This window comes from Lactuca saligna, chromosome 5 (genome assembly GCF_052625555.1).
Source record: "Lactuca saligna cultivar CGN05327 chromosome 5, ASM5262555v1, whole genome shotgun sequence".
NCBI lineage: Eukaryota > Viridiplantae > Streptophyta > Magnoliopsida > Asterales > Asteraceae > Lactuca > Lactuca saligna.
The window spans coordinates 306,851,812-306,865,420 of NC_136421.1; the positions used below are offsets into that span (position 1 = coordinate 306,851,812).

At 36.6% G+C, this 13,609-nt stretch overlaps 1 protein-coding gene across 1 annotated transcript; it reads right to left on the reverse strand.

The window, feature by feature from the left end:
- Positions 1-10,530: 10,530 nt before the first annotated feature.
- Positions 10,531-12,802, reverse strand: LOC145047014 (uncharacterized). Its single transcript, XM_078995263.1, has 3 exons — positions 12,179-12,802; positions 11,265-11,514; positions 10,531-10,913 (listed from the first exon to the last, which is right to left on the reverse strand). Exons 1-3 carry the CDS (start codon positions 12,800-12,802, stop codon positions 10,531-10,533), a joined length of 1,257 nt encoding a protein of 418 aa, XP_078851389.1.
- Between the last annotated feature and the right edge of the window lie 807 nt (positions 12,803-13,609).

The window sequence follows — 13,609 nt, forward strand, 5'->3', positions numbered from 1 at the left end:
GGGGAATGGAGAAGAACTTAGAGATCAAGGGAGACGGAGTTTACTACTTCATGAACCGAAACTGGACCCCAAAGTTCGATGGTTACAGGGAGATTGTCATATACGAAGCTCAAAGAACTCAATACTCCATTCACCTAGGTTCAGATAAGATGTATATGGATCTCAAAAAGCTCTATTGGTTGCCAAAAATGAAAGAATAAATTTCTACCTTCGTGTGCAAGTGCATAACTTACGCCAAGGTGAAAGTGGAATATCAAAACCCCTCAGGTTTACTTCAAAAGCCAAAAATACCTGAGTGGGAGTTGGAAAGAATTACAATGGACTTCATCACCAAATTGCCCAAAACCCCGAGTGGCCATGATACTATTTGGGTAATTGTTGACAGACTGATGAAGTCCGCCCACTTCCTTCCAATCAAAGAAACATACAAAATGGAAAGACTGACTAGAACCTACATCCAAGAGATAATATGACTACACGAGGTACTCGTATATATTATCTCAAATAGAGATAGTAGATTCACTTCAAGGTTCTAGCAGTCACTTCAAAAAGCTATGGGAACAAGGCTGGACATGAGTACAACATCTCATCTACAAATGGATGGAAAGAGTGAGAGGACAATCCAAACATTAGAAGACATGCTGCGAGCCTATATGATCAACTTCGGTAAGGCATGGGATACCCATCTACCACTTGTCGAGTTTTCATATAACAAAAATTATCACACTAGCATAAAGGCTTCCCCATTCAAAGCTCTCTATGGCCGTAAGTGTAGATCCCCTATGTGATGGGCTGAAGTGGGCGACACACAACTAGCTAAGGGTCAAGTCCCAGAGAGTACTCTCACTGTTCTGGAAATCATTTGAGAAACCACCAAAAATATCGTGTAAATCCGAAAACAACTAAAAGCCTCGAGGGATAGACAAAAAAGCTACGCCGACAAGAGACGAAAACCCTTATAATTCCAGGTGGGTGACCGCGTTCTGTTGAAGGTCTCTCCTTAGAAGGGCATGATAGGCTTCGGAAAGCATGGAAATATGAATCCAAGATACACTGGACCATTCGAGATCCTCGCAAGGATCGGTCCCGTAGCTTACAAGCTCTGGTTACCCTAAGAGCTTAGCAACATTCATCCCATCTTACACGTGTCAAATCTTAAGAAGTGTCTATCCGATGAGACTCTTATGATTGAAGTGAAGTCTCAAATTCAAAGTACATTCCTTTGAACATCATTCTTGCAAACAAGTTTTTAAGTTTCACATAGATTCTTAATATCTAATTCCCATTATGAAAATATTTCCATATTTTCTATATGACAACTCATTATTAATAGAATCCTATCAATTCATAATATTGTCATTACAGTCCATCCATTACTATACTTCTAACTATCCTTAAGCAACCAATCCTTAGAGAACCTTAGATCTTCCTTGACAGTTGTTTAATAACTTTAGTCATAGCAGGTTCTAATCCTTTTCCCTTTTAATGCCCTAGGACTTTGGAAAAACAAAACATGTGAATATTATAGCACATGCAATCGATCCTATACCCAAAGCATATGGGACACGATTCATAATGTCTTACATAAATACATGATCCCATGACCAGTCTCTTGCTATAATATTTCTACATATAGAATCTGTTGATACATTTCAACATTACATTCATATTTATGCATGACTAAGTGTAATTAATATTTCAATCTAAACTTTTAGATTTGAAATAAAGTATAAGTATCCTCTCCCTTACTATAGCGAAACAACTTTCCAAACTCTACAACTTTGAAATTTAAGACTTTGTTTGCTATAACTAGTATTGCTAACTTGAAACACTTCATATAATAATCATGTTCACACTATCATGATAATTATATTCCTACTAGCATAACACTTATGATCCCACAAGCTTTGATATGTACCCAGAAATCAACTGGACTTCTGGAAATCAATACTTACTGAATTTCTTTCCAAAGTTCAGATTCTCGATACGTGATGCTTCGATAAGCCTTTATCCAAGCTTATACACCTTTTATAAGAAAGCTCATATGTGTTTCTAAACTATTTCAGACCTTATGGCAGTAAATACCAAATGCTCAAACTATTTTCCATTTCTCACAACTTAAACTATGAAGAGGGATACTGTAATCACAATCGAATTTGAGAATGCAATTAACACAACTACTATCTCCTCAAAATCTACTTAGTGAAAGTGTTTCCTCACAATCATTTTCATGAATTAGAGAGAAACCTTTGTCACTTAGATTTTATGGTGTATGTGTTGCTATCCATGTGAAAATTTCATTTCCAACCATTATCATAAGACAAGATCTATGACAAAAACAATCGCATATGGACTGAACTTACTCAATCTTAATTTCTTGCTACCATGTCTTCCAAGTTGTTAAGCAGATCACCCTTACTGATCAATAAACTTTCACTGATCAAGGTGCTTTGCCTTATGAAAGCAATTGAGAACTCATAGAACTCACATGCATAGTCAACTTTAACTAGAATAGGCACAGAAATAAGAATGTGTCAACACGATAGGTTACAAACCTCAAGTCGTGTGCTAGTGATAGACGATAGGTTTATTCTTGATTAGTTCTTGAAGCTTTTCAAGGTCTTTAAGACTCCCACTAACCTCTTGACATATAAGATTCTTTGACAAAAAAATATCCAAGAGTGCGGATTCTTATCAAGAATGAAACTTCATATAATTAGTCTTAGTTTATCTTTGTTTTATCCAAAACATCCCAACTACGAATTTCAAATGTGCATGAGCAAGAAAGCTTTTCTACTCCACATTTCATGATGCGTTATAAACCTACTTAAGACATGTCATTCAAGTTACAATCTTGGTGTATGACTCTATGACTTGATTTTGGAACGAAGTATGATTAACCTTTTTGATTTAACTATTTCAACAATTCCCGATTCTTCTTCTTAGCCATACAAGTGCACTAAGGTGTCCTTAGGGGATCAATTGTGATATGGTTTTCATAACCATTAAGATGATCATAAAACACGATACTAAAGTATTCTCCTTTCCTTTCATATTGGAGAAACTTTTATTTTTCTCCCTAATTGATTCTTCTTATTCGTTCTGCTATACATTGAATCTTTTTCAATGATTCAGAATTACACTTAATCTTGTAAGCATCCCCATATTCACTAAACTCTTAGTGAATCACGATGAATGGTCTTATTGTTCTTTGTGGTGGACCTGATCAGTGCACAACAATGTGTACTAGATCCCCTAGTCCATCACTTGACTCACATGTATACGTGAACAAGGAATTAATCTAAATTTCCCAAAAATGAAGAATTCTCATTCATCACACAATACTAGCTGCATGATTCCAAATTTATGTCCAACTGAAACTTTGGTGATGAGAGTCTTTCCTTAATTGGTAAATTTAGACACTACCACAAACGAAAGACTCAAATCCATTTTCAACATTCCTAACAATAGAAACATACAAGCTAATTTGCATAGTTATTCACACACGCTCCATTGATCTATGATAAACATCAAGCTACCCTTTTCCACCTTTACTAGTCCAAGTTAGTGTGTTGGTTAACCACACACGCTCTACTAACGACTTGGCAAGGTTCAAAGTGCAATTCTATGGATTAGCACAAAATTCACATTTTTCCTAAGTAACTAAGACTGGGAATTTATAAGGGTTAGTTATTTTATAATCCATTATACTTTTAATGAGGGCTTGGTGTCCTATCCTACCCGTTCGGCTAACGACCCTCCATTAATCAAGAGTGCGGTGGGTAAGAGGGGATACCCATTTAATCGCCATTTTATAGGAAATTTCCATAAATACCCCTTATAGACCAGCTTCGTAAATGAGGCATACTAACGGTAAGACTGACCTTTTACTTATATATATATATATATATATATATATATATATATATATATATATATATATATATATATTAAACTTTTAATTTTATATATTATAAGGGTGTATTTTACACATTTAAAATACTAGATGTTTTAATCTATTAATGAATTATACTCTTAATTTAATTAATCTTAAACCATGTGACTATGGATTTAATAATACTCTCTTAATTAAACATTTAATTAACTTAATAAAATCCATAAGAGTGTAATCAAACTATTCAAAAACATCAAGGTTCTAAATATAAAAATTCAAAATTAAAAAACTATTTAATTAATTTTTAAGTTATGAACCCTAGAGTTGCATCTTTTGAAACCATTCAATTACTAAAGTTAATGTTTCATAAAAGACTTTTTAAGTTCCAAAACTTTAGGGAAAATTTTGTAACTCTTGAAAACTTTTGGATTCCAAATTTGATGAAAAGCTTTGTAACTCCTTAAAAAAACTTTTGAGTTCCAAAACTTGATGGCAAGTTTTGTAACCTCTCAAAAACATTTAGATCAAATTTAAACCAATAAAATAATCATATTATTTATCTTTTACCAATTTTATCTAATGCAACTCTTGTAGCAATATAATCTCAAATCAAAAAATTACTAATAATTAGCTTTATCATATAAACTAATAATCGTCTTAAAATTTTGACAATTATCTTTTAATTGGATGGACACAATCATTACCATATCAGAAACAACAGATTTGATGATATAAAATAGTTTGTGGTAATGATCTTAATCTAATTCTAGCAAAAAAAATCCAAAAATCTGTCAACAGACTGCTAAACTCATTGAGTCAGGCAATGGACTCGTCGAGTTCCATAGTGGACTCGTCAAGTTCATGCCGACAGAATGTAGATTTTCAGTTTTATTTAGCTTTGAACATTAACCAATGCATATATATATATATATATATATATATATATATATATATATATATATATATATATAACAAAAAACACCCATGGCTCTGATGCCACTATTAGGTTTTATGTACTATGATACTCTTATGGTGCACATACAACCATAAATGCTTTGGATCTAAGTTTTCTCTAGTTATACATGCAACAAACATTATCCAAAGCATGAAACATATAACTAGCATACAACATAGATATTTGAAACATAAAACTAGTTAGAAGAATATCTCTTAGTTGTAGCTTGTAGAATTCTTGCCTTTTAAGAGCTTAGCACCTCAAGTGTGATGCATCAAATGGTTCACAAAACACCACCACCAACTGGAGAACTTGAGAGAGAGATTGAAGGCACTTAAAATCGGTTATAGTTTCTCTAAGAAGACTAGTGTATATAATTTTAGGCCAAGGGATTATATATATATATATATATATATATATATATATATATATATATATATATATAGTGTAGAATCCAAGAGTCATATGTAACTCTAATTCTTACACTTAGGCTTATGATCCATAAACCATATGTACTAACTCTTCATGGACTCTTACATAAACTTATTCCATCATGGATCAATAGCGTAAACCATATGTATCACCAATTTACATAATCAGTCCCTATTAATATAATTACTCTCTTTTGATCACTAAATTAATTCCAACTTAATTCTTGATCAATACTAGTTAAATAATATGATTTCTAAATTAATATATTATATGTATAATATATTAATAAATTATAAATAACCTCTTTCTCAAATATCCATCCTATCAGATTGTTCTAGTTAATGCAACCCAAAATGGATCATGCTACTCTCAAGTCAAGTACATACCAATTATAGTTATAGGCTTACACCTAATCTAACAGAAAGTTACCTAAGATACGGTACTATCAACTGTATATATATATATATATATATATATATATATATATATATATATATATATATATATATATATATATATACACTTATAATAGGAAACTATATGTACTATATATTATCTCTCGTAGACATCTTCATGTTTGATGTCTTAAGCAAGAAATCAGAGCAATATGGAGGATATATGGGACTGGTGTTGCATCCTTACCCAGAAGAAGATCAAGTGGTGCCACACATTCTATAGGATGAGAGCGATTATGATCCAAAAATGCCCCTACCACCTACCCCAATATCAGTTGACGATGAGCCATTTGAATATGAGGAAGATCCTAGAGAGTAGGAGGAGCATCCTGGCAAAGAGATCGGCGGTGTACATGCATACAGTTCACCATACCCAAATTCATCTTCCCACCATGATTCTCAGGAGATTCAGTAGGAGGGACCTACTGAGTCAGAGTCATCCCCAGAGACTGTTGCTCCACTTCCCCCATCTTTTCTCAGTATTCATACTTCAGGACTCAGAATGATAACTCCCCCCCCCCCCATAAAGTCCATTCTCATCCCATCCTGCAAGAGGGAAGCCACATCACCATCATCACCGAGATCATCAAAGAAGCCTTAACCCCACCTACAAATGGACTCTACAAGTGGACGAATGGATTAGGGAGGAGAGTATTGGGTTTTATGAGGTAAGAGAGCCCTCCCAGGCACCTAGGCGCGATCATATTCCAGAGTATTCCACAGATAGAGTGATATCAGTGTTAGTCCTACGAGTAGCACACCACGGAGAACGTATACATCGGGTGGAGGAGGATCGTGACTCGTTGGATAGAGAATTAATAGCAGAATTGACCTTGTAAGCATTGGACTTAGCAGCTCCCTTAAGAGCGTCCAGAAAAATCTTGCATCTTCAATCACATTGGCCACCTCTACAGATGCATTCTTACAAGACAAGGTAGAGGCATCCATAGCCGTGGTTTCCGTCTGGATAGACTCATCATGCTTTTGAATGGAAGTTTCAATCAAGGCTTTGACAACAATATCAGAATAAACAAATGTTCGGTTGTAATAGTTGTGGTGGTTGCTTGTGTGATGATTGGAGGTGGAAGAGGAGCAGTTGAAGTAGTTGGCGGAGTTGAAGTAGGTTGAGAAGTAACTGGTGGGGGAAGAGGTGCAATTGAAATAGGCACTATAGTATGAGATGGAGAAGAAGGATGAGTTGGAACAGAATCGTGTAAACGTATCTTGGGAGTTGGGGAACGAGGAGGTGTATTTACTCTTAGTGAGATTTCAAGATGATTAGGTTCGACTCCATTTGACTTCTCTTGGTCTTGATTCGATGGAACGTAATCCAAATCACTCGTTGAGGCAGCCTTTAGTTAAACTGCTTGCTAGCCGCATTAGACCCAACAACCCGTTTTGCTAATTCTTTGAATATAAGAGTAAAAAGACCAATCCAATGAGAAGGAAAACAAGACTTCTTAAACTTTGTCAACATGGTAAGCACATCGGTGTAACCCATATCATAGAATATTGTAAACAGCTGTGTGGTGCTGATGGAATCAGGAGATACAACAGAGTAATCAAAAATAAGCCCTAATAGAGAGCAAAAGCGGGCTTTTGAAACAGAGGAATTGTGATTGAAGATCTCAAAGTAGATCCTCTCCTTGCGTTTATCATAAGAAGCAGATTATAGACTTGGGATAGCAGTGACATTGGTACCGATTCAACTTGGGTTAAGGTAATCACCAGTGGTGAATATTTGAGGCATTAAACCACTTGTAGCATGTAAGGATCATAGAGTAATGGATTCAGTTCGATAACGAGATTTTTTATTTGGTTTGAAGGTCAGAAGAGAAGATGAAGTAGTTTGTTCATGAACTAATGATGATTTTGACATTGTTGCAAGAATGAAGTGCATGAACAGTAGAAAATCGCTTGTTGTATTCTTGAGGAAGTGTTGGAAGTGGTAAAGAGGTACAAGGAGTGTGAGAGACTCTTATATACCGTTTCCAAGCGAGAGAAACAAATACAGTGTAATAATGATATGATATTCTGAATCGTCGCCTGAAAAAGCGCGATTTGACAGCTTGGTTTCCCTAGAAAGACTTCATAGGCGTGATATTAGAAACTGTTTCAAATTCACGCGCCCGTTGCAAATCTTATCCAATAAGTCGGTTTTAAATCTTATCTTGTCACAACATTTTCATCTTCAAAAACGTTTCAAATTCCTTTACAAACTATGACAAACCCAGTTCACTTCATATAAGGGTGGCAATGTTCGCTCCTTGACATAGAGTTCTACCATAGAAGTTACAACTAAAGCACCAAACCTGAAAATTTGCCATTAGCACCACGAACAAGAATTGAGAAAATCATAAAGATCTTCGTGCAAGAGTGTGCCAATCGAAAAGAAATAAAGCAAAGGATTTGTGGGATTTAAGTGATGTCTAAATAGACACAAAACTATGGATTCCGGGCACGAGTCGCTTCCTTCAAAGTCAAGAGAGAGTTAGAAGTGTCTGTGTGGTTTCCCGTTGAAATAAGATCAAATTTTTATTAAGAAACATTGAAAGGCATCTTTTCAAATTTAGGCTATAAAGGGTGGCTTAGCTTCAACTGAACTTCAGCACTTGACATAAAACCGAAAGTTGGATGAAGTACTTGTGAGATCGATGTGGCCTATAAAACAAGTAGGTTTGAATAATTTTCAGTGACTTGGTGATTTTTGTAGAAATCTCAAAAACAAAAACAAACTGGATCTTTTGGGAAGAAAAGTCTTGGTATTTAGACAATTTCATAAAGATCTCTCAAAAATGAAAAACGAGATTTCTTGGTACTTTCCATCAAAGGGAATTCGTTAAAACGTGGGTGAAAACTAGAACATGTTATTGTTCACCGTCAATTCATTATTGGTGTTGGATATTGGGTCTCACTTATCATGTGGTGAAACAAAACTAAGATCATCAACACAGATGTTGTGTAACCATAAACCTTAGGGGTGACTTCTGAGAGTCTCAAGGGTTACGATTATGAACTGAAATGAGATGGAGAAATAATGATGAGATAGCTAAGGGACCGAAAGTACCTCTGTTGTGTGAAAGTGACCAAGCAGACAACTCTTTAATCAAAATGAGAAGAGTAAGGTAGCTCGTGATTTGAGTGAATTTGTCAGCCTGATTGGGAAGAATCGATTGGTGTAAATCAAATAAATAAGGCTTCACTGGAAGTCTATGAGGCTTCGATCTACATGCAATAGCATACTTCTAGGGACACTTAGCTAGTCAAAAGAGAAAAAGAAATATACCTATCCCAGCTATTGCATGAGTCGATTTGGTTAATATTTTTGGTATTTTGATTTTATGGGAATGAAAGGAAAAGAAAAACATAAATAAACAAATAATTTTTTTTTGGAATTTTTGGAATTTTCTGAAAAGAAATAAAAACAGAAAGAAAATATTTTTGGATTTTACGAAGATAAAGAAAAACATAAAAGATAATAAACAAGAATATAAAAAATATACAACCGAAACCATACCGTAGAAATTATGAAGCAAAATGGACTAAGCATTCGGTTCATTTCGGTTCCCAAAAATTCCGGAACCGAAATAGACCGAGCGTTCGCTCTATTTCGCTTGACCAATTTTAAGTAACAAAAGGATATTTCGGTACAGACTCAGCTTCCATAATTCCTAAGCCTTGAATAAGTTTATTAAAACTTCATTCAGGTAAGGCTTTTGTAAAAATATTAGCTAGTTGATCGGATGATCGACTAAAGTGGACTTCAACATTGCCATCTTCAACGTGATCTTTGATGAAGTGATATCTAAGTGCGATATGTTTCGTTTTGGAATGTTGCACTGGGTTGTGACATTTCCGAATAGCACTTTCTGAGTCACAGTAGAGAGGAATCTTCTTCAATGTTCAAACCATAATCTCTTAATTGGCTTTGGATCCAAATGACATGAGAAGTGAAAGAGGTTGCAATAATATATTCAGATTCGGCTATGGAGAGTGAAACACATGTTTGTTTCTTGGACTGCCAACTGACGAGTTTGCCATCAAGGAATTGACATCCTCCTTTAGTACTCTTTCGGTCCAAACCACATCCTCTAAGATCACCATCTGAGAATGCTTGAACAAAGAAGCCTAATTTTGTTGGGTCCCATAGATCGAGAGACGAAGTTCGCTTTAAGTATCTAAAGATGTTCTTAACAGCCACCATGTGAGGTTCGCGTGGATTAGCTTGGAACCTGGCACAATAACAAACAGAGAACATAATATCGGGTCTACTAGTTGTTAGATAAATAAGAGATCCTGTTATTTGTTGATAGAGGGTCATATCAACAACCGGTTTCTCTAAAGATGATGTTAGCTTCATTCCAAATGCCATAGGAACCTTAACTTTGGAATCTCCCATCATGCCAAACTTGGCCAGTAAGGTCTTTGTGTAAGCTTATTGATTGAGAAATATGCCTTCGGGTCCCTATATAATATTCAAGCCAAGGAAAAATTAATTGGACCCATTGAGCTCATCTCAAACTTAGTCTCCATTAATTTCCTGAATTCAGCTGTTAGGTTGGGATTCGTGGAACCAAAGATGATGTCATCGACATCGATTTCGACGATCATCAAGTGGTTACCCTCTTTCTTGCGAAAGAAGTTTGGGTCAACCGAACCTTGTTTAAACTTGGACATTTTTAGAAACCGAGTAAGAGTTTCATATTAGGCTCTAGGAGCTTGCTTCAAACCATAGACGACTTTATCCAAAATATAGTAATGATCAGGATACCTTTCGTTCACGAACCCGGTGGTTACTCAACATATACAGTCTCCTCTAGTTCTCCATTCAGGAAAGCACACTTGACATCCATTTGAAACACTTCAAAGTTTTTGTGTGCATCATATGATAGAAAGATTCGCACCGATTCTAACCTGGCAACAGGAGCGAAAGTCTCTTTGTAGTTTATTCCTTCTTCCTGATAGTATCCCTTCACAACCAGCCGAGCCTTGTTGCGAATTACATTTCCCTCTTTATCCGTCTTGTTTCTGAAAACCCATTTTAACCCAACTACAGATGCATCTTTTGGTGTGGGAATCAGTCTCCAAACACAGTTTCGCTCAAAATTATTAACTTCGTCTTGCATAGCTTGTACCCAATCGAAATGCTCAGGTGCAATATTAACCGTTTTCAGTTCTATTTTCGAGACAATTGAATTAAACATGCAAAACTCTACTTGAGAGAACATAGTAGTTTGCTTTGCTTTTATTTGAGACTGAGTTAGAACTCCCTCAGATGATTCACCAATTACTTGAGTTTTTGGATGATCCCTTGTCCATTTTGTGAGATGAGGATAGTTTGGATCATAGGAAGGATCCAATTCTGCATTTATTTCTTCCTCAAATTCTGATTGAGAGTCTTCATCATTTTCTTGATTATTCTCCCCCTCAAATGGCGAGACTATTTCAACATCTGGTTCAAAATACTCCCCCTTAAATGGCGGGGCTATTTCAACATCCGGTTCAGAATACTCCCCCTCGGTTGGACCTCCATGGTTTGAAGTTGGATTCTCCCCCTCGAATGATGAAACAGTTTCATCCTCAGGGCTAGATTGCTCCCACTCGAATGGGACGCCATAGGTTTTTGCTGGTGATGAAGTTTCCTCCTCGAATGTATGACTATCTTTTGGAGGTTCGCTTGAACCAGGCTGTTTGGTTGGTTCCCTAGGTTCGCTTGTCATTTCTTTTGCTGCTTCATCGATAATTTTCTTCAAGTTTTCGATCTTGTTATCAATAGCCTTCATCTCAAAGTGAATTTCTCGTCATGGTTCATCAAAAGCGACATGTATTCATCAAATAGATTGGAAATAGGGACCGAGACTTGACCTGATTTCTTTGAACGTTTATTCATAAGCCTATATGCCTTTGATGTTAAGGAGTAACCAATAAAAATCCCTTCATTAGCCTTTACATCGAACTTGTTTCGGCTCTCTTTGGAATTGAAAATGAAGCACCTTGGAGCGAACACATGGAAGAACTTTACATTTGGCTTGTGATTATTTAAGATTTCGTATATAGTGATGGAAAATCGCTTATTGAAGAAGGATCGATTCTGGGTATAGCAGGCAGCAGCAATTGCATTAGCCTAGAAGTATAGTGGTAAGGAGGCGAAGTTGAGCATGGTTTCAGCTGCTTCACACAAAGAGCGGTTTCGCCTTTCAACTATGTTGTTCTGTTGTGGAGTATAGGGAGCAAAGAAGTTGTGAGAAATCCCTTATCAACAAGAAATTCTTCGAACTCTTGATTCTTGAATTCCAACCCATTGCCGCTTCTAACATTCCTAACCACCTTTCTCAATTGAAGTTCCACTTGCTTTATAAACACTTTGAGCTTCAGGGTCACTTCTGATTTATGTTTAAGAAAGAAAACCCAGGTGAAACGTGAAAAATCATCAACAATTACTAAAATATACTTACTACCACCGATACTTTCAATTGTTGAAGGTCCACACAAATTGGTGTGTAGTAGTTCTAGTGGTTCGATGATCTTTGTGTTAACACGAGTGGGATGACTCTTTCGGCTTTGCTTTCCCATATCGCATGCAGTGCATAGGTGTTCCTTACCAAATTTGAGAAGGGGAAGTCCCCGTACATGATCACCAATAACCAACTTGTTGATATCCGTGAAGTTGAGATGTGAGAGCCTTCGGTGCCATAGCCAACTTTCGTTAGAGTGTGCTTTCTTTAAAAGGCATATAGCTGGCTTTCCTGGAATTGGAATGAGATTAAGAGGATACATTTCTCCTTTGCGCTTGGATTTCAAAAGGACAACTTTCATATTCTTTTCAACAATCTCAGAACCTTCATCATTGAACGAAACCTTCAAGCCAGTTCCCACAACAATTTGAGAGACATTGATTAGATTGTGCTGCAATCCCTCCACATATTCTACCTTCCTGATTGAGAACTCCCCGTTTGTGATCATTCCATAGCCTTTGATCGTTCCATATGAATTATTCCCATATTTGACACATCTACCATCCTTAAGGTCCCGAAATTCCCTTAGCTCTTCCCTCCTTCCTTTCATGTGATGTGAGTAGCCACTATCAATGTACCATTCGTCGTTGAACTGCTCGTCACTTATAACCTGCAAAAATCAAGCAGATTTAGGAACCCAAAGATTCTTGTGTAGCACATGGTTCCTGGTACGTAAAATTTATCTTAGTAATTTTCATTTTAGCCTTGGACTCGGCGAGTTGTAGGTCCGACTCGCCAAGTAGGGACGCGGTCCGGGGGCACGTTTAAGTTGGCGACTCGACGAGTCACCGCTGTTTGATGAAACCCTAAATTTCAAGGGTTTGCACCCTATTTAAACCCTCATTTCCGCCCCAAGCTCGCCCCCATTCACCCTCAGAGCCCCCAACATCGTTTTTGCCCTTTTCCTTGTGAGATTGAAGTGTTTTGGGTGTGTTCTTGAAGTATTTGAGGAGAAAGAAGAGTAGATCAAGAAGAGGAGAAGGAGGCCAATCATTTTTGTGACATCTCAACATTTTCCTTGAGGTATAGCTCGTTTCCCCTCTGTTTTCTAGCTTGTAGTCCCTAATAGCTTCATGAAAGTCCTTCTTGAGCCATTCTCCAAGCCTGTTTGTGCTTTATGGGTTGTAATAAGTTTTAGCCTTTAGATCTAGGCATGATTTAGTCCCTGGAGCTTGGATCTACTACCTTTATGGAGTCATATTGCACGAAAGTCCTAGATCTACCCGTTTTGGTGCACTTTGAGCCCTAAAACCTTCATTGGTGATTATCTACACGTAAAGTTGGAAACTTTACGTGTAAACCAGGCCCTAGGAACCCAGATCTATGAATGGCATGGACTGGATTCAAGCAAAATCGC

Coding starts and splice junctions, on each gene's coding strand:
- LOC145047014 (XM_078995263.1), bottom strand. CDS start 12,802: ATGAAAGGAAGGAGGGAAGAGCTAAGGGAATTTCGGGACCTTAAGGAT. Junction 11,515..12,178: donor GTGGTAGTAAGTATATTTTA/GTAATTGTTGAT, acceptor TTTGAGATGAAG/GCTATTGATAACAAGATCGA. Junction 10,914..11,264: donor TCCAACTTCAAACCATGGAG/GTCCAACCGAGG, acceptor TCTCGAAAATAG/AACTGAAAACGGTTAATATT.